General features: G+C 48.4%; 2 protein-coding genes across 12 annotated transcripts in view; one reads left to right on the forward strand and one right to left on the reverse strand.

Moving 5' to 3' along the window:
- Positions 1-11331, reverse strand: part of PACS2 (phosphofurin acidic cluster sorting protein 2) — an 84412-nt gene extending 73081 nt beyond the window's left edge. For 10 of the 11 annotated variants that reach the window (XM_052800804.1, XM_052800798.1, XM_052800797.1 and 7 more), the window contains exon 1: positions 11133-11331. In XM_052800804.1, the coding sequence (XP_052656764.1) occupies positions 11133-11260 (128 nt within the window). In that variant the 5' untranslated portion in view covers positions 11261-11331. Of the gene's footprint in view, positions 1-279; positions 329-11132 lie in introns of those variants that run through there. The other variant, XM_052800803.1, reaches the window with a different exon arrangement.
- Positions 11332-11628: 297 nt separating this feature from the next.
- On the forward strand, positions 11629-20241 carry SEC22B (SEC22 homolog B, vesicle trafficking protein). Its single transcript, XM_052801875.1, has 5 exons — positions 11629-11800; positions 12115-12224; positions 16592-16752; positions 17664-17810; positions 18202-20241. The coding sequence occupies exons 1-5, from the start codon at positions 11633-11635 to the stop codon at positions 18354-18356; spliced, it is 741 nt and encodes a 246-aa protein (XP_052657835.1). The 5' UTR covers positions 11629-11632; the 3' UTR covers positions 18357-20241.
- The last annotated feature ends 750 nt before the right edge of the window (positions 20242-20991 follow it).

The raw sequence follows: 20991 nt of genomic DNA on the forward strand, positions 1-20991 counted from the left end.
AGCTCTCAAAACCTTCCCACCAGAGAGCTCCCCTTAGAGCCCAAAAGAAGGAAAGACCACCGCCACCTCAACCATCTCTTCCCCTTGACCCACTCCACAGCTCTGACAACAGCAGCCCCAAGCTGAAGAACACACACAAGACTTTGGACCACCCAGGGTTTCTAGCAGGCAGCTAAAACACAAGCCTCTAAACAAGGGGCTGGACTTCTCCCACAGTCATTAAAAGTCATTTCCCCAGCCTAAAGATAAGCTCTGCTAAATTAGAAATGTGGTGCGTACACTGGGAGCATGCAGAACCACTTATTGCTTCCACTTGATGACTTTCCAGCAGCAGCACTAGATTAAATGGGTTACCTGCTCCGTCCTCATCCCCACACTCTGTCTGCACAAGCATTAGGACCATCATGCAGCAAAGCACAGCAGAGAATTCATCCAACTGAAACAACCCACTTCCTCACCTCTACTCCCTAAATCCTGCCCTGGTCCACTTTACCATGTGAACTCTCAAATGCTTGCACTGGCACAAGGCAAAAGGTGCTGGCAAGCAGCAGCCTAAGCAGGTAGGTTATAAAGAGCCACCAGACACATCAGCCTCAGTGGAGCTGGTAAAAGCTAGCTATAACCTTACCTACAGAGTGTCAGGACAGTACACACAGCTCCATGCACATCTGAGAAAGAGCTCTTCAGTGAGAGCACTATTGGAGCTTTGCTGTAACAGGCAGAGGACTGGTAAATGCTTGTGTCTTACACCCACAATTATCCACTGCACAGATGGAATGGTAAAAAGGTAGAGAGGCCTGATGCTGGCTCCCCACATACGGAAACAGATACTACATTTGCTCTGCTGAGAATGGTAATGTCCCTGTCCCCGTTACAAACCACTGAGTTCACACGGTTGAGGCAGCAGTGAAATCAGGACACACGTGACAAGGTGAAATAAAGACTGCACGCGTATCTGATGAGCTAGGAAGTTTGCAGAATTGTCTTGAGATTAGACCCCATGTTACAGACACCCATTTTCAGAACAGCCCCTCCAGAGGCAGTCAAATCTAGCTCTGGCACAGCCTCCAGCTGAAGTGTGCTTTCCCTGAAGAAACTCAAGACTGAGTGACCTCAAACGATCCTGCTATATTTGTAAAAACGTGTGCGAGGAGATGTCCTCCAACAGCCCTATGACTTTCATGGGCTTAGGAAAGGCAGAGCATGTCTTGTCAAGGTTCCAGCCTGAACAGGGTTAAGAGTTATGCTGCCAGACCAGCTCCCTAAAAGACAAGAGAAAGGAATCAACCTCTCCAGCGTAGAAAACGGGGCTGCTCTAGACCCACAATCCCAGAGTCAAATGCATCCAAAGAGAAGCCATGCCTTCAGCAGGTCCAACACAACCTCACGAGCTATTCACAGACTAACATTTCAAGTTGGTACAACGCTCCCTAGACTCTCACTTCTTCGGTTTCAGGACGCACTGCAAAAATGCTAGGTGGGCAGCAAACTCTCTGCAGTAGAAAGAAGGCTGTACTCCTCTGTGGCTGGTCCTCAGCAGCTATGAAACCCCATGGTGCACCAGCTGGAAAAAGTCGCCTACTATAGAGAAAGGAAGGCTAACTGGGAATGGCCTCAGACATCCTAACTGTGAAACTGCACCTGTACATAAATTAATAGGAGACCACACTGGTGTGTGAAAGGGCAGCATTGTCCACCTCGCTGTGTGTTCCCACTTCTGATCTAAGCCACTTGCTAGTCCTTTTTTTTTTTTTTTTCCTGCTGCAATAGGATGAACCAGGTGGGCTGAGCACTGCAAATTGTTTCTCATTCCAGAAGAAGCAGTATGTCTGTGCAGGGTCCTTTCATGGTACACCCTGGTAAGCAGCTGCAAGAAAGGGAATTGCACTGGCATAAAAATCCTACAAGAGCTGTTACAAGTCGCTGCCAAGCTACAATCTCTCTGCTTTAAGGAAAGTGCCCAACAGACCAACATGCGCCAAAGGCGCAGGCATCATCAGCTCCACACAGACAATGTGCCCCAGCCTTCACAGCTGTTCCCTCTAGCTGACGGCTGCTGCATGCTCCTGCAGAAGATAAGCCTAGCTGGCCGCAGCAGCATGTCACCAGCTTGCTGCAACAGCATGGTCATGGCACAGAGCAGTGCAGCTGGGGCCCTCGACAGAGAATTCCTCACTGCAACCCACCGCAGCAGAAGCCAGGACACGTTAGGGATCACTCACACAGGACACAGCAGATGTGATACTGGTGGACCTTTGCCTGGTTCTCAGAAGCTGGGGTATATCTGCATTAACCACGTTCCCCAGGCAGAGATTATCCTCTCAGCAGAAAGGGGATACAGACTTATATAGACTATATATAGATAAGGCTTCCTAAGAATCTCTTGATGGGGGTTATTCTCTGCTCTATATCTAGATCTGGCCTAGTGCCTGTTGGGAAACACATATCAGACAAGTGTATGTGCAAACTGTAGCTCATTTTGGCCATTAATGAGCACCCTGCACTAGAAAGGCTTGAAACACAAACCAGAACAGCATTATGAGCACTGTGGCTTTCCCATGTCTCCATTTGCAGCCCTCCATATGTGTTTCCCTGCAGAGGTGAAGATCTCTAGGAATCTCTCTCCTGCACATGACATTTACTTACCAGCAGTGAGGAGCACCTGCAAGCCCTCACACTACATTGGCTTTGTAGAAAAGTAAAAAGAGCAGGGAAGGATTTTGGAACAGTCAAGCTTAACAGAGCAAAGGGATCTGATGGAAGGAGACAGTGTCTTTGTTCAAAAGATTTTTAACAGCAAAATAAAGTATATTGCTGAGCAGTGAAAACATGTTTCACTTCACCCTGCACACAGCCACACACTTGATTCCCCCACTCCTTTACAGCCTCACACCTTCAAAATTCCACCTCTCCCCAGCCCCAGCAACATACACTTAAAAAAAATCAACTCTGGATCACCAGGTTTGTTCCTTTTTTAATTTTTAGAACAAAAGAAACTACCTCCCCAGGGCCCAGGAGGACCTGCAAGCTGTGCAGGTTTTGGTTAAACACCAGTGTTCCCTCTTCTCTACTCCCTTCCACTTACCTCCTACAAGCTTCAGAGCACCTGACTGCCAAAAAGATGAATGAGAAGGAAAGGGGAGTTGGTTTATCTTTAGACCAAACCAGAGCGTCTGGGGAGGTCCCACACATCTTGGAGCACTGGGGAAAAGGTGGCTAAACTACCATTTCCCAGCAACAGCAAAGCGATCACATTTATTTACTTCACCTCAATACAGTTTGGATGAGCCACTGCAGGAAACAGGACGAGTTGATCAAAACCTTCCAGTGTCCACGTGCTGCTCCCTGCCCAAATGGCACACACCATCCTTGGGGGTATTTCCCAGCACATTCAAAGATCTATGAGATGGTTAACTCTCCAAACCAGCACAGAGGCTATGGATGCGGAGCACACTGCTGCACAACATCAAAGTTGATGTTTTATGCTAATCTGCCTGCTTACAGAAGAACAAATGCTATTTTCCTTGACAACTCTTCTGAAATAAGATCTGAGCAATCATGCAGATTTCAAACTCTTTTGAAATATCAGTAAAACAAACACTCTTACTTTCAGTGCAAGAACTCCCAAGAACAGCCACTCAGCAGTTCAGGCAGACCGCTACTTCAACAAAGCACACAGCCTCCAGGAGCTGCACCCAAAACACAGGCGCTGCAAAGGTGCAGCAGCCACCACGCACCATCCCAAGCCAGGCAAGCAACAGCACACTTTGTGGCTTGCAGACCCCAGCTCTAGTTTACATGCACGAGAGCCTCCACCAAGCAAACTTCACAGCATACAAGCTGCTCTGATTTTTATTTCTGCTGCACACTTTAAAAATTAGATTGCCTTCTCACTGGAGCAGGGGAGGTCCAACACTGCCATTTGAGCTCCTGATCAAAAATAGTTATTGCCCTGCAAGAAACTGCACTTGAAGCCGACTGGCCTGCAGACTCGCAGCTGCTAGATGAGAAGGAATGAGCAGGCCACCTCAGAAGTAAGGCACAGCTCATGACAAGTGACACAGCCAAGCAAAGCGCTGCAAGAAACGCTGAAGTAGTTCTAGAGGAGGAAAAGGGTTCCAGACACCAGCAGTCAACAAGAAGGCCCACACATCTAGTTTTCTAAACACGAGGAGCTCATCTCCTCCTCCTTTCCCCAGACTCGGGCTCACCAGGTAGATCTGCAGACCCTCTACTACAGTTGCACTGACCCAAGGGCAGGGTCTACATGTGCAGTAGTCATCAACAACCCTCATTTTTGAGGAATCCCTCCTCCAAGGCTACTGGCTGCTGCATGCCCATCAGAGCTCTCCAGGCAATTCATTGTTTTAAACAAATGAGTGATTAGCAAGGATCCACTCTCTCCTTGTGAAGCTGGCTGCATGCCCTGCAAGCCTCCACATCACTGTACAGTACCATAATCCAATTAAACCTCACCATGAGAGGAGCTTCACGCTATCACATTCAATTAGGCAGTTAAGCCTCTTATCATCTGCACGTTAGGATCCATTCGGAATAAAACTCCCCCAGCACTGTCTGGGAGGTGGCATTCTTCTACCAAGGAAGGACATGCAGATATCGCATCTGGAGCCACAGGAGGACTATACAGGTTAGGAAATTCATATTGCTGGCTTATAGGGAGGTAGAAACACAGGAAAAATAAAATACAGTGACCAGTTCCTGCCCACTCACAGTTACTCTCTGAGGCTCCCCACTCCCCCTCGCCCTCCTGCTCCCCGACTTCCCAGGGAAATGGGGCAGTTCTGAAGGAGCATGAGGGGCTCAGAGGAATTTCACTCTCTTTAGTAAGTCAATGGAAGGGCGAAGACTAATGGAGGACCTGGCAATACAAAGTTGTTTGGCAGCCAGCCACCAATTCCATAGGAAATACCCTCCCTAGAAGGTCACCATAACGGTGGCAAAATTTGGCCCAAAAGAATCAGAAAAAGCTGCCAAGATGTGACGCAAATAAAGCCAGTGAGCAGGCCAGCTTCCTGCGCGAGGCCAAAACACGAAGTGCTCTTGGAAAAAGAAAGATTAAGGGTTGCAAGGAACATAATGGCCTCTTGTAACAGCTGAGTTGTTGCTTTTCTTTTCTTGGCAGAAAAGAGGGACATTTTGTTGCTGGTTGATTAATCTATTATGCAAATCATTTCATCGTTAATTTGATACAGCCACAAGCTTGCCACCAAAATCACCCGCATGCTCAGAGCTGATGAAAGGTGGAGTACCAACAGCTCCATTCAAAAGAGCTTTTATTTCTTGGACAAAGCAGCTGCAGGGTCGCCTCCTGCCATGCAGGGCTGAAGAAGCATGGGCCAGACCTGCCAGAGAACATGAGGGGAAGGTCTCTTTGGCAGCTTCACTTGGTGGAAGGCAAGGAAAGAGGCCCTTCGAAAGAGCAGCCCTTTCCTTCCACTCTCAACGCCCTTCTGCACTGGGCATGTGCAAAGCGTCCAGATGAAAACCACACACTATCCCATCCAGAGACCTTTCACTAACAGCTTTGAGATTTTAAGACTTTTTCAGGACTGTTCTTGACATGCACAAGCTTCACCTTATGTCAGCTAAAAGACAACTCAAAATAGGCCTAACTGGAAGTTTGACTCCAACAAACCACTCAGCCTCTAGACAGAAAATTTTTTCCACTGAATACAAGAGTCCAAATTACATTCAGTAGTATCATACAAAGTGACAAACTCAGTAACTGCTGTGATAGGATTTACAGGGGGAACACTAAGGGATCACTTGATCTTGCGTGAAGTAATGTTATTTTGGTCTTGATCCCTTCCACGAAGACGAAGGAGGAGAAATAGAATCTCCTAGCTCTAAGAATAAAGGGGTTGGTTTTGGCCACTGTGCTTTACCCCAAGCATTTCATTTCTATTGCTCAGTTGTGGATGCTTTTCCTCATGCATCTCATATTCAGCATTGCCTTAGTGATTTTTTTTAAAGCCTATCCTGTGCGCTCATTTGTATTCAATTTCCTTCATTGGTAAAATGTTAGGCATTCCATGCTATTCAAACAAAGTCAAAACAAAGCCTCCAAATAAGCACTTCTGAAACGTACCTAGTCATCTGAGTAATTAGACATTTTCCTAGTTCCTAATGTACCAAAAATCTACAGTCAGCTCCCAATGCATGTGCCAGCAGTTATCCTAACAAACAAAAGTTCTCTCCTAAATGTTAGCATACCATTAGATCAGGAGATTAAGATACATTTAACTTAACATCTCTCCCTACTTGAATTAATCAGCATTTTTAATTATGTAGCATCACCTGATCATAATTATTACTCTAGCAAGTCATCCACCTTTCTCTGCCGATACAGCACGTAGTTGTCATTACTCAAGCCAGGTCAGAACATGCTCTCACTGGCCAAGAGAAGTTCCCTTTCCCAGTGTAGGCATGCATCCTTTGTACCAAGAGGCAAAGCCTCCCCCTTCCGAGTGCGTTTGCAGCTGAACCTCACAGAGAACAGCCAGCCATGGACATCACACAGGTCACAACCCCCTCAGCACTCGGCTGGGAGAGGGAATTAACACCACATAGGGGTGCAAACATGCTGATTGCTGGAGTGGCTCTATGACCCAGCAGTCCTCACAGTATCCCTCCTGGTCACACATCCCTGCCGTTACCTTTACATGCTTGCAGACCCCTCTGCAAACCACTGCAACTTATTATTCTAGAGGAACCCAACAGCGAGACAGACCAGTGAAAGATGGGAGCTGGCACAGGGAGAGGAGCACACAGCCCGAGGCATGAACAAATTGTTAGGATCTACTCAGCTGCTGTGAATCCGCAGCCTCACCCCAATCAGTTTCCATTGCCCCTGGGGACGTCCGCACCAGGGCTAGTGTGAAAGTCCACGTGCTTTGAGGCCATCCCGCAGCATGCTGAGCAGTAACATCTCTGCACCAGCAACCTCTTGTTCGAGTCCAGGGGATGCACATGGATTTCCTTCATGTTTCCTCATCCAGCAGGCAAGCTACAGAGGTGAGCTGACATGAGAAATGGTCAGGCAGTGCCTGGTAAACAACCTCAGATCTCCAGCACTGTCTCTTCCCAGGTCTGTGCCACAGGCTTCCTTCGTATCTCCAAGGGATACCAAGTCACACCTGCTCCATGTGCAGTTTGGTTTCAATACACTCAACCTCACTTTACCATTCAAAGCTTAGCAGGAACTTTCTCAAGTATGTGACAATTAAGGCAGTAGCCTAAAACAAAACCTATTCTGAATGCAAGCACCAACCCTTGCCTTCTCTTGCTCCAGCAGACCCCCTTCCAACAAAACTTTCCCCCCAGGACCACTCTTCCTCTAGACAGCCTCCCCATGGTGCCGTCTCCTCGTGAGGTTCCTTCAAGATGGGACGGTACTGCATCCTGCCATTCACACCCACAGCTTCATCAACAGACCGGAAAGAAAAAAACCAACAAAATCCAGAGAATAATTCTTACTTTTCAGTGTGAGGAAACTGAGGGAGAAAGTGTTGATTCTCTCACAGCCATGCAGCAAGAAGATCACACTCAGTTTTTACAGGTGGTAGGGAGAACTTTGCATATAATGTAACCTTCCTCAAAGGAAAATATTTCAATGCACAGAAGAAAGAAACAGCAGAAAAAGGTAGGCATCTCTCCCTTCTGGTATGTAGCGGTTACACCCAGACAGTGAGACAGTTTGAGTCACATTTCTGGGATGACTAAAAGAAAGTACTTGCATTTCAGAAGCACTATAGTCAAAACCCCCAGGAGCTACATGTGCTCAAGAAAGAAATCAGAAAATCATTTCTGTGAATGGCAGAGGAGAAAGGCAAACCAGTGTAAAACACCACCTAACCTTGTGTTTCACTCAAAACACACAATTGCAGAACAACACTATGACTCTTCACTATTATTCTTCCTTAAATTTAGACACAGCCTTTTCACACAAGGAAACTCCATGGACGCACCAAGGCAGCCTTCCAGATTTTACTGACACCCCACCCAAGCTGAATAGGTTTTCAGTACATCACCCGCCAAAGAAGAGTGCGTTGAAGAGCAGTGCTTTAGAGATCTCCCTCCCACAGTCCAGTTCTCAGCCATCATCTGGGAAGCATACACCACAGCCGCATGAGGCCCTCCACCTCAACACCCACCCACACAATTTAGGGCGATGCAAGCACAGGCCGCTCCAGGCACTGCTTCCTTCCAGCCCCTCCTGCTCCAGCTTACTGTAGGAGAAACGGTTTAGAAATGGGGTAAGATTTATTGTACCAAAAAGAAAAGGGAAGGAAGCAACACTCCCTCCCCAGACACATGCCTGTCTCCCAAGAATCCTCTGACTTTCTGCCAAGTTCAAGCCTCTTCTCAACTAGGAAGGCCTATCCTGTCAACAGAAACCCAGAGGGGAACTTGTAACTGGTAGAAATCTCAGAAGACACCAAGGCATTTCCACAGTACTTGACCACACACTAAGGCCCACTCTCCTCCACATCCTCCTTTCATGTCCCAACAGATGTCTGCTTGAACAACAAGCTCATTTTGAAAATTGTTTCCCCTGCAGAATGGTTTTCATCCCAGTCTCTCTCACTTTAACACAAAGAATCTTAAATGCTGCTGTGCCACAGGAAAAATCATTACAACAGGAACTTAAAATACAGAGGCAGTAGTATAACTTAAAGGTTTTCAAACTCCTGCCTTCTCTGACAGAGAGGTTTGTTGCAAAGCCTGTAATGAAATGCAAAGCATGGATCCAATGTAGCATCACAAGACATGATGTTAAATGATTAGAAACAACAGAATTGAGTGTCTAGGCTCTGCCCCCTCACTGCTGCTAAAGAATTCAGCGTTTGCCCAGCACATGCAGCATAGCACACACCTCACCGTGCAATCAGACTAAAATCACTGCAGAAGCTGCAACCTCAGCTGCTCCCGACTTCACTTCAGATTAACAAAAAAAAACCACTTGGCACCCACAGCTACAGCTGCAGACCTGCCATACGCTGCACCCCGTACGCAGCCCTTGCAGGCTTGCCCAGCCCATGTGGGGCAGTCCAGGTCCAGCGGGGCTGTGGAAAGACCTGCTCAGTCAGTCAGCAGCGGCCGGATGCGGCAGCTGGTTGTCAGCTTATCCCCCCGGGCTCTAGGAGAAAAGGGCATCCAGGAACAGCAAGCAAAAGTGATGGCACCAACAGGGCTGAAACCAGAGGGACCCACCGCTACACACAAACTCCCTCATGCAAAAGCCATGTTCCTAGAAGGTCCTAATTGCCTCAGCTCTCTCACTGATGCCTCAGGCCCCAGGGCATGCAATCTGAGCACTTTCACCAGCCCCTGCTTCACAGCTTGCTTCAGTGACTCCAAAATTTCCCCCTCAAGCCCCAGTTCTGCCCCACCTGCCCAGATACCCACATGTCCTTTGCATCACCCAGATTCCTCCTGGCCCCTCGACCAGCCGCCTGCAATCTGCTGCCCACCTGCCCAATGCAATTCAAGCACCCAGGACCCACCCTAAATGCCAAGTCCTGGGCAGATGCATCCCCACCCCCTACTACATCAAGGCAAGGCCAGTGTCCTTACACTGCATTTTCCGGTCATCTACAGATTTGCAAACAGCAAGCTATGTTGTGAGCTCGTTTTCAGATCTGCAAGTATCAGCATAAATGATAATGCAGAACTAAAAGTCCTTGACAGCAACGGACATTTCTTTTTTATTTCAGTTTAACAGGCACTAGGTTGGATGAGCTGGAAACCCAACCACCTTCCTGAGGTCAAGGGTGCAATGGAGAGAACAGGTTTCAAAACGGCATTACAAGAAGGCCTTCGAGTCCTCTGTACACCACCAGGGTTGATGCAAACTGCACTGGAATCCAGTGCAAAAAAACAAAAGTGCACCAACTGTTCTCCAGCTCCTCCTACACAGGCAACTCCTTCTGCAGCAGAGGGACTCCTTGAAGAGGGGCACATTCCCCTTGGTGCTACTCCCCTTCCAAGACCTCCCACTGCAGAGAAGAAAGGCTAAACAAGACACAAGCACAGAAAGTTGCTGCCCAAGAGATACCAAGGCACTGTCAGCACAGATAAGCTGTTACAAACCAAGATCATCTGCAATTGCAGGACTCTGGTTTTCTTCTACCCCATGCTATCTTCCTGCTCATGATGTCAAAGCACTATGACTGTGGGTAATGTTTAAGCTAAGATAGTTACTAGTCCCATGAGCAAGCTGCTAGCCTGCAAGACAGGGGCCATGGCCATCAAGTCCAGCCTGCTATCTGGACAGCACAGAAGACAGCGGGATTTGGGGGGGTTGCAAAGCTTGCAAAGCTTTACATTCCTGTGAGGTCAGCCTGATGACTCTGTTCCCTTTTTGCTCACTTGCTGTGTCCCTATTAAAAAAAAAAAAAAAAGAGAGAGAAAGAGGAGCACTTCAAAGATTCATCTTTGGCGCGTTTAAATCCTCAAAGGCATTCTGTTAAAGCCAGACTTGAAAAGCACAAATTTTATAAAAACTAAAAGGGATCCCTCCCATGCGGGCTAAAAAAAGCACAGGCAGGGATCACATCTGCGTGTTTATACACACACACCAGCGGCGGGGAAAGATTCAAGACTGGGAGCAGGTGAAAAACTAACAGAAGAAAAACTGATGCCCACCTCGAAGCAACTGACATGGGGCATTTACCAGGCAAAGCCCCCATTAACAGGACACCCCACACAGGATAGTGGGGCACGGGGAGCACAACCCACAACCCGGTCTCAGAAGGAGCTGGACACCCCAAACGCACCCACCAACACACACCCCACACCAGATTTTTTGCGGGGGGGCAATCAAACGCATGGGGTGGGGAGCATAGTATGACCCCCTCACAGACCTGGTGGAGAGAGCAGCACCCTCCCGCCTTTTTAGGGTCCGGGGATCCTTGCATCCCCCCCCCCGCACCCCAAAACCCACTGAAGGGGTAGGGGGAACCCAGCCCACCGCTGTGGTAACGGTGAGGGGTGGGACACCCCGAAGGGGAGGGAAGAGACCCTGAAACGGAGGGAAGGACCGCAAAGCTGAGGGGAAAGGGGGGCTGAGGGGGCTGCCCGCTTGAGAGGAAAGGTCCACCCGCCGTTACCTGGGGACGCAGCTCGGACTGGAACCGTCGATCTCCCAGGTGGCGAAAAGGTTCATAGGCACGGGCCGCCCCAGGGCCCCGGCACCGCCCGGGAAGCTGAGGCGGCTCCGTTCTGCCGCCGCCGCCATCGCTGCTGGCCTGGCGCGCGCCCACCGGGCCGCCGCCGCCGCCGCCTGCGCCGCCGCCCCTCCCCGGCGGGGGGGGCATCACGTGTGAGGGGGCTGGGCCCGAGGGGGCGGGGCTAAATCACGGTGGGGAGCTCGGTGGGGCGTGGCTAAAGCTGAGGGGCGTGGCTTTGTATGTGGGCGGTGCTCCGGCGCAGGGGGCGTGTCTGCGCTGAGGGGGCGTGGCCAGGAAGGGGATGTGGCTGCGCCCGGTTCTGCTGCGTTTCTCTCCCCTTCTCCCGCTGCGGCCCCTTAGCGGCGGGGTCGTGTTGCCGCCCGGGCGGTTTCCTGGAGCGCGGCCGGAAGTGCCCGTGCTACTGGCGGCGGTGGGACCGGATGTTGCAGCGGCAGTTTCCGGCCAGCTCCGTGGCAGGGGCAGGCGGCGGGTGCGGGTCTGAGCGGCGGGCGGGCCGCAGTGGGGCCGCGGAGATGGTGCTGCTCACGATGATCGCCCGTGTGGCGGACGGGCTCCCGCTGGCCGCCTCCATGCAGGAGGACGAGCAGGTGGGACTGCTCGTGGGCGGGGGGCGCGGACGGGGGGCCCGCCTCGGTGTGTCGGCGAGGAGCGGGCGGGGGGCCGGCCCAGCCCGACCCTCGTAGCCCCCTCCCACAAGTTGGGCGGCTCTTGCACAAGCATTTCCCGCCTGGCGGTTTCGGGTGGGAGGTGGAGAGACGCCTCTGCTGCTGGGGGCAGCTCCTTCTCCTCGGGCTGAGCCTGCCCACCCCACCCCCCCCCACCCCCCCGGAGCCCCCCGCCTGCGGGCGGGTGGTTTTTCTCCGGTAGTAGCCGCCCCCAACCGCCTGTCCTCCCTTCTCAGTCAGGCCGCGATCTACAGCAGTACCAGAGTCAAGCGAAGCAGCTCTTCCGCAAGCTGAACGAGCAGTCCCCCACGAGATGTACTCTCGAAGCAGGAGCCATGGCTTTCCAGTAAGTATCTGTAGGCGTGATGGAGGAACAGGCTTCTGCCGCCATGGAAATAAGTGAAGGCACTTCTGGGTCAGGGTGAGGATTTGTTAGAAATTGGGCTGCCTGAGAGAGGGCGAGTTATTGAACTATCTGCCCTGCTAGCTGAAGTGTAATAGCTGCTCGGAGGGGAGAGCCTGTGAGTTTTTACTTCTTGGCACACTGCTGTCTGGCGCTTGTTTTTCAGCCAGGTTCATAGTTCTGCCTTTGCTGAAGACAGTGTAGGGTCTGTTCCCTTTAAGGCTTTTCTGTTTGTTTGCACTCTCTAAGATACCTTCAGTGCATTTTCTGTACGTCCTGTGTCTTGTCTTTTTAAAAAAGTGATGTTCGTGGTAAAAGCAGTTTGGCGGTACCACTGTGAGCTCCTCTTGCTCAAGATTTCCCTCTCTGTATATCCCATGAGGGTGTGTCTTTTCACGCATTAGCTTCATGTGTTAGAAGCACATAGAGCATCTCTGATTTTTTTAATATTATTATTTCCTTAATATCTGACAAACTTTTTTCTCTCATCTGGTAGATTCAGTCTTATTGTTGCCAAGTGTGTTGGGTGTGTTTAATTAATTTCCGAAACTGTTTGGAAACTCTCAACTTAAAAGCACTTTTGGCTTTCTCTGGCAGTACACTAACAAGGGAACTTGAATATAAAATAATGAAAACTTACAGAGAATGTGGGTCAGACATCCTTACTCCCTAATCAATAGCAAGGGAACTGGAAAGACAAGTAAACAGAGGAAGAGTCGACAGTCAGTGAAGGGCAGGAGAGCAAGCTTATGTTTGAGAAAGGAAATGCTTCCTTACATGGCATGTAATTACCTAGCAGAATAATCCTTGAGAACTTAGTCAAGCCCAAGATCTTGTTAAGAATCAGAAATATGCTATTAGCAGAAAAAATTGTTAGAAGTCTCTGAGATCAGGTGCCACGGGAGATCACCAGGGCAGAGTTGTGCAGTTTTGCCAGCCGTGCACCAAGGTTTCCCACGCTTGGCACCAGTCCTGCTTCACTGCCGGCAGCAGGATCCCTCTCGATTCTCCAGCCCTGGTGACCGGGTGCGCGTTTACGGCTGGGTGAGTGGGAGACAGCCTCTGAATGCAGGGCAAGGTTGGCTTTAGGTCTCTGTTTCTATAACAAGGGCCCTTTAGCAAATCTCCTGCCCTGTGCCTTTCTTTAGAGATTCAGTGACATGAAAAGACAGGAACAGGAGTTTTTTGGAAGGGCAATCTTTGGCAAAAGCCATGAGGTTTTGAGGACAACTTTTCTTGTGGTTGGCTTATGTATGATAACTGCGACAAGATTTTTTTTTTAATCTTTTTTCTCTTGGCTTCTGGTTGCCTTTGATAGGGAGTTACAGTGGTCAGAGGATAGCCCTGATTAAAATAGCCTGGCCATCCCTATCTCCTGTCGGGTTTGGGTGTTGTTGCCAGAGTTAACTCCAAAGGGCTGCACTGTATCGAATTTAAAAACTCTGGGTTTAAATGTTTCCATGGCACTGCAGGGGTGTAACTCCACTGGCAGTGAAGCCTTGAGAAAGAGTCTGTGTAGATCCTATGGGAAAGAGTCTGCATAGATCCTAGTAAATCCCTTCTTGTGTTGCTTCCATGACGCAAGCAGAGCGATGTCTGGGAAGGCTGTGCCACTTACAGTGCCCAGGAAATCGAAGGCTCTTAATGGTGGCTGTAATGTCACTGGTTCTGACAAGGCGGGAGGACTTGAGCAAGCTCATGTTTTGACAGCTGTCTCGAATCAAACAGGTTACCTGGCTGTCAGATGAGCAGGAAAAGGAGTGTTTCTCCTTCTGCATTGAGTTAGTTAGGTTAGACAAGTTCCACAGGCAATTGACAGCTGCTGCAAAGCACTCAACTGCTGCCCCCTTTAAGATGGGACATTAAGGCAGGACCTATATGAAAAGAATACTTTCAGATCAGAAAACCTCCTGAGAGAACAGTACAGGAAGGGGAAGAAATGGGGGAGTTTGCGATTTAGTGTAAAATAATGCTGACTGATGGCCATGCTGTTTGTTAATGCAGCACACCATTTTGTTGCCAAATCAGAGCTCTGACTGCTGAGGGCAGCACAAACCAGGGTAGAGCATTTTGTGGTATGAGAGTTACAAGTGTGGCTACGGATAGTGCTGAACTTGCTGAGGTGGTGTTGAACATTTTTAGCTTGATCAATTCAGAGAAGAGCCTAGTCTTGCTGAAATGTGAAGCTTAAACTATGACCACTGGGATAATTTCTGTCAAATGTAATATTTAGACTTTGGCTCCAAAAGCTGTGTCACCCTTTCAGCTACAGCACTCGGTGTACATGGCTGTGCAGGTACAGAAACACCGATGGAGTCTGCTGTGCTGTCAGTCAGTAGTTGACCTTTGGCTGATGAATGGCTGAAGTGGCTCTTACCTGTCATGTTGAAAACAACCCTTGGCCTTTGCCACTGTTACCAGGATAAAGCTTTTCTTTCTCAAAATGATCCAAGGTAATGATAAGAAACCTACTGGCTGTACTCAGTGTGTAGAAATCCAGAGTACAGATGTTTTCCTTATGTCAACATGAGTTTTCCTTATTTCAAAAGATTTTTTTCAAGTCTTGCTGTTCATGACAGTAGATAAATCAAGCTCTGGGTGATGACTGGTAGCAACTCCAAGCTGTCAAGCAGGTCTCCAAGGGTAAGGGAAGAACAGAGGCATGAGGTACTACTGTAGGATTAGTCTTATGCACTGATGCAGTCCAAGCTGAGGGACATAAAAAAGAATAAAAGCATGGGCTCATGGGGGCACACTTGTGGAATGGATTATTGTAACTGGAGTTTCTTGCTTCTGGTTGGGATGGGTCGGTTGTTGTTTGAAGGCTGGTGGGATTTGCACACGGGCCACATAGAGGCAGGAGAAATGGATGTTCCTGAGCCTAGAAACAGTTGAGGATGGTTAATTCAAAGCACTTGGACCTGTTGGGGCTATCTGGAAAAACAGTGTGAGGGAGAAGTTGTTTTGTAAGCCTGATGCAGCTATTAACAAAATTTTAAGCTACTTATTTAACTACAGTGCCCTCGTGACTGGGTCAATTCTTTAATACACTGTTAATCTTTATGCTAACTAGACTGCTACATAATGGTATTATGCAGAAAGTCAAAGGAAGGTAACATAAAAGTAGCATTTAAATTCCACCCTGAATAGTACAGATAAGCATTCAAAAGTGTATGCAGGGCTATCTACTGTCTCCACTCTCTTGGTTTTGGTGGGAATACTGTTGTCTTTATTTTTCTGTTGGCTAAACGAGGAGGAAAATGTATTTGGCAATGTGCAGCAGCAGACAGTTGTAGCAAAGCCTAAATAATCTCAAGATTGGTTCTATCTTATCCCTTATTTCAGTAGGCTTTTTAGCTGAATTATAATGAAAGGCCCTTCTCAGTGCTGATGGAGGCACTGGAGCTTACACTGAAACAAGGTCAGCACTAAACCTCTGTGAACAACTAAAAATTACATGTAATGGGGATGGGGCAGTGGGAGGAGAAGAGAACCTCTCTGCGCATTCAGCTGCAGAACAAACCAAGCAGCGTTGCACAGCAATAGCAGATCCTGTTCCAACGTACATTTTGGAGCTCCTCACATCGCAGCCGAAGAGCTGGTAGCACAGTCATCCTTACCCATGGCAAAGCTGTAGGGGAAGTCACCAGAACCCATCTGGCACCAATATTTTTCCCCAGCTGCATTTCAGGTCATGCATGTGGGTAGCGAAACCCCACCAACAGCCTGGTGTTGGCAGGGAAGGGGATAGCTAGCCCTCCAAAATGTAAAGCAGGAGCTGGTAGTCACTGGATGGTTTTTTAGCACGCTGAAACCAAATTCTTGTGTGTCCCCTAATCTCAGGGCAGAGCTTCCCATTTGTGGGCCTCAGGTACTTGGCTGTGCTGCATTGTCTTAGAGCTGTGTTGGCCACCTTCCCCTCTACTCTGCTGGCAAACTTTCTTATGCTTCCCTCCCTCTGACTATGGGAGGGAGGGTGTCCTCCCTTTTTTACTCCAAAATTATAACACTTCTGTTGCTGGTATTTTGTTAAGCTAATGATACTCACAGGCCAGCTTTTGTTCTCGTAAAGTCAAAGTTCAGGGCTGTTGGCACAGGTATAAGGTCTGGGGCTACAGGAAAATTTATTTCAGGTAAAGGAAAAAATAACCCATTACTTTGTAGAAAGGTTTACACCTGATCCAGACGTGGCAAGCTGGAAGTCCCTGTACCCAGTTCTCGTTGCCTCATAGGATTAAAGGTGTGCAGGGTGGTGTTTGATAGCACAGATTCAAAATTGTTTGATAATGCTCTGTTTGCTGTTCTTTTAGCTACATCATTGAGAAAGGAGTGTGTTACCTGGTCCTGTGTGAAGCTGCATTCCCCAAGAAACTGGCCTTTGCATATCTGGAAGACTTGCATTCAGAGTTTGATGAGCAGCATGGCAAGAAGGTGCCAACGGTCTCCAGGCCCTATTCCTTCATTGAATTTGGTGAGATCCCTCTCCTTGTGGCTAGTTAGGAAACTTCTTGCTGGGAGGGAGCAGCAGCCACAGGATCCTCTCCAGCTTGGGCTATGGAATTGACAGTTCAGCCCCTTCTTGGCACTAGAGAAATGGGTGTGTCCTAGTTTCAGCTGGGATAGAGTTAACTGTCTTCCTAGTAGCTGGTACGGTGCTATGTTTTGAGTTCAGTATGTGAAGAATGTTGATAACACTGATGTTTTCAGTTGTTGCTAAGTAGTGTTTAGACTAATGTCAAGGATTTTTCAGCTTCTCATGACCAGCCAGCGAGAAAGCTGGAGGGGCACAAGAAGTTGGCACAGGACACAGCCAGGGCACCTGACTCAAACTGGCCAACAGGGTATTCCATACCATGTGATGTCCCATCTAGTACAGGAACTGGGAAGTGAGGGCAGGGAATCGCCGCTCAGGGACTAGCTGGGTGTCGGTCGGCAGGTGGTGAGCAATTACACTGCGCATCATTTGTACGTTCCAGTCCTTTCATTATTGCTGTTGTCATTTTATTAGTGTTATCATTATTAGTTTCTCCTTTTCTGTTCTGTTAAACCATTCTTATCTCAACCTGCGGGTTTTGCTTCTTTTTTCCCGATTTTCTCCCCCATCCCACTGGGTGGGGGGGAAGTGAGTGAGCGGCTGCGTGGTGCTTAGTTGCTGGCTGGGGTTAAACCACGACAGGGTGTTTTAAGCAAGAGAATAGAGAAGTGGTAGGGAAATGGTAAATGTCCTTTGATTCAGATTTCCTGCTTCAAGTCTCTTGGCCTTGCTCCAGTGAATATTTACATGCAGTCTGCTGGCTGTCTCAGTAGTGCTCCCATTCCTTCAGCAGCCGGGCTGCTCTATATTAGGCGAGATTCCCTCTTGATAGCCCCTTCTTGTTCCAGATACCTACATACAGAAAACCAAGAAACTCTACATTGATAGCCGGGCGAGGAGGAACCTGGGCTCCATCAACACAGAGCTGCAGGATGTGCAGAGGATTATGGTGGCCAACATTGAGGAAGTCTTACAGCGAGGAGAGGCACTTTCAGGTACAGGGAATAGCTGATATTTGTCATACAGTTCCTTGTCCCCTCGGTCAGCTGGCTGGGTAGAGCATACCGGAGGGAAAGACTTGCTAATCCCTGAACGTCCTGAAAAAGCAATGGGCTCGGTGGGTGTTTCGGTTGGATCAGTTGCATCCTAAAGCACCCGGCAGGTACTGGTGCTTATTTTGGTCAAGACCAGCATCTCACCAGTTTGGGTGGCTCTCTTCCCAGCAGGATAAGCACTAGAGCAGTGCAGACAGGTACAGGGCGTGCTGTGGCGTGAAACTGCTGCGCTTCCAGCTGCTCCAGAGAAACTTGTTCAGTTAATGTAACATTTGGGGAACACCTGATTGGGTTAATCTTGGTTAACTTCTCTCCCCTTTCACTTTAACAGCTCTGGATTCCAAGGCCAACAGCTTGTCCAGTTTGTCCAAGAAGTACCGTCAGGATGCGAAGTATCTGAACATGCGTTCCACTTACGCCAAACTTGCAGCGGTAGCTGTGTTTTTTATCATGTTGATCGTCTATGTGAGATTCTGGTGGCTGTGAGCCAGTTGCAGCCACGGAAGAGGGAAAGTCGGTAGCCTGGCAGGTGTATGTGTGCAGGACACTGTTCACGGGGGATGTGCATTAGAATCCACACAGGACCATCACCTTTATGGGAGTGTCCTGAAATTGTTAGGTGACACCTGACTACTACACCTCTTACTGAAGCCTAACAATAGGTGTAGTAAAGGCTTGTTGACTACAGGCTTTTCCTCTGAGGCAGTTTGCACTAGGGTACTGCAGAGTTTGGCCTCCCATGGTTCTGCCCCCCACCTCCTGGGGGCATGCTCTGGGAACAGTCAATCAGCGCGGTTTAGCATAATCACATTGTACGTCCTCCTATTGAGTAGCTCTAGTGGGAACTGGACTCTAATGAACATTCCTTGTGTTGGCAATGTTTGCTTTTTTAGAATCTGGGTCTGCAGTTATTTTTCTTTCTTTTCTTTTTTTTTAAAGACAAGACTCCCCTGTTTGAAGGCAAATACTGCACTGTACATATAATAGCTTTCATCTCTGTCAGAATAGCTATTGTTGAGTTTTCTGTGTCTTGACACGTTGGCTTGTTACACTTTAAATTGCTTTAGGAAGAAATGGATGTTAAATTATGCCTTAAAATACATTCTGTCTAGTACTAGGAGGGGCAATGAAAGGCTTCTATATTACTGATTCCTATAAAATTAAACTACAGGTTCGTTAAGTGTCTACTTTCCCTCTCCTGACAGCTGTGTATGACAGTATGTTTCCATGTGAACAGGGTGTGTAATTCAATGCTGTTGGAGCGGGCACAGTGCAAACTATGTCAGCACTCTGTTTTTTTTTTTTTTACCCTTCCATCTGCAGATTCACTACATTATTTCCTTCCTTTTTATAACTGTGCTTTCCTTCCAAAATATGTCAAAACTGCCAGCGTTTCATCTCTGGGATGCTTGTTTTCTTTCTCCCTCTTTCCCCCACCTAAAACAACCAAAAAAACCAAAACTCTGAATGTTGTGAAGAAAAAGCAGTGTTTCCTTAAAAAACACTTCAACTTTACATGAAGGATTCAAAAGGATAATTTAAAAACAGTGGAATCCTTTGGAAACACCACCTTTTTTTCATGTGGTCACCCTCTCCCTACCTCACTTGGGAAGTTGAAACTGTAGGTGAAGAAAAACTTGTTGTGGGGCAATAGTATATAGCTACTTCTTTCTTATGGGCCAATCTATAGACTTCCAGTGTAATGTAATTTTTTTTTTAATTTTTTTGTCCACCTGTGCTAAGAATAACATTTTACCAGTCAGCTTTTGTTTTTATTTAAAAAAAAAAAAAGAAACCCCACAGCTCAGGCACTCTTCTGCACTCAAGTGTCTGCCACTTGGTAGGAAGCAGGCAGTGTCACAGAAGGAAGTTTCAGGACTCCCCGGCACCTTTCACAAGCACATAATCTTGTGTAGTTCTGGAAGTATAAGCTGTGACCTAGAAATGTTTCCTGCCACTGGTAGGGAACAGAGCTATTGTCCTGACTGGGAACACCCCAGCTTGGCACTGTGTTGGACTGGCAGGGAAGCAGTTAGCACTCGTCCAATAAACCTAGCAAATCTGATCTGCCATGTAGTCTTAAAATCATCTGGTTTCTGCATGATGCCTCCAAGTGTTACTTTGTAGATTGCTTTATTATTATTATCATTATTTTTAATCCTTTTAAGTGGTGTCCCGAACAGGTGAATATCCCAGTGATGTAGGTCTTGGAACGTAGGCTCTGAAAGGTGAGCAGACACCGACCATATGTGGATTGTCATGATTGGAGGGGAGTGATGCTTCTGCAGCAAAGGGCAGCTGGGTGAGCAGTTGCCTACTGCAGCCCCAGTGTCAGCAGTGAAATAAACGCTTCTGAAAAATCCACTCTGCAGCGTGGAGTTTCCCATGTCTTGTTTCTGTGATCTCAGAGGATGCTTTCTTTCCTTCCAGGGATACAGGAGGGTAAAGGCCCCATAGCTGAAGCCACCTGGGGTAAGGGCTCCTTTTTAGAGGCAGAACTAGTTGAAAAACATGTTCTTGGCTGTTTTCTGGCAGAGAGACTATACTTTAGTTACAGCAGTGGTCTCTTTCCCTGCTGGCATGTGTCTCTGCCTGTTGGATGTGGGCAGGCAGCCACCTCAGCATGGGCAGAGCCTTGTGGGTGCATGGGCAGATTTTTATGGGGACAGTTTTGTGGCAATGCTGTTCACATGAAGCAGAACAAACTGGGAGTGGAGTATGTGTCCCCTATTGTGTGTATTAACAGGGCACAGAGCTGCAAATGCTGCTTGCCTAAAGAAGAGGAAGGCAAGGAAGAGACTGCTCCCACAGGCCAGCATGGGGCTCCAAGGAGCACTTTTATAAGTAACTCCTTTGCTGCGTTTCAGATAGAGCCCCTTTTCCTCCCTTGCACAGGGCAGAGGTACCGCCAATGCTCTGTACAAGGGAGGTGTAGGCTGAGTTTTGTTTTGCTGGGGGCTGTCTGCACCTCCTGAGCAGCCAGGCGTGAGGTTAGTTGCTCTGGTCCCATTGCCGGCTGCTCGGGGCGGAGAAGCCACTGCTGGTTTCTCCACGTGTTAACCAACAGCTTGCTCGAGCCTGGGCTGGGTGAGCACATTGGGGGTGCAGGGACGTGGCTCCC

This window comes from Harpia harpyja, chromosome 11 (assembly GCF_026419915.1).
Source record: "Harpia harpyja isolate bHarHar1 chromosome 11, bHarHar1 primary haplotype, whole genome shotgun sequence".
NCBI lineage: Eukaryota > Metazoa > Chordata > Aves > Accipitriformes > Accipitridae > Harpia > Harpia harpyja.

What these genes read in the sequence shown, in the direction of transcription:
- SEC22B (XM_052801875.1), top strand. Translation starts at nt 11,633, where the DNA reads ATGTTGCAGCGGCAGTTTCCGGCCAGCTCCGTGGCAGGGGCAGGCGGC. An exon ending in CCATGCAGGAGGACGAGCAG is followed by an intron (nt 11,801 to 12,114) that starts GTGGGACTGCTC and finishes CTCCCTTCTCAG; the next exon opens with TCAGGCCGCGATCTACAGCA. An exon ending in GCGAGGAGAGGCACTTTCAG is followed by an intron (nt 17,811 to 18,201) that starts GTACAGGGAATA and finishes TCACTTTAACAG; the next exon opens with CTCTGGATTCCAAGGCCAAC.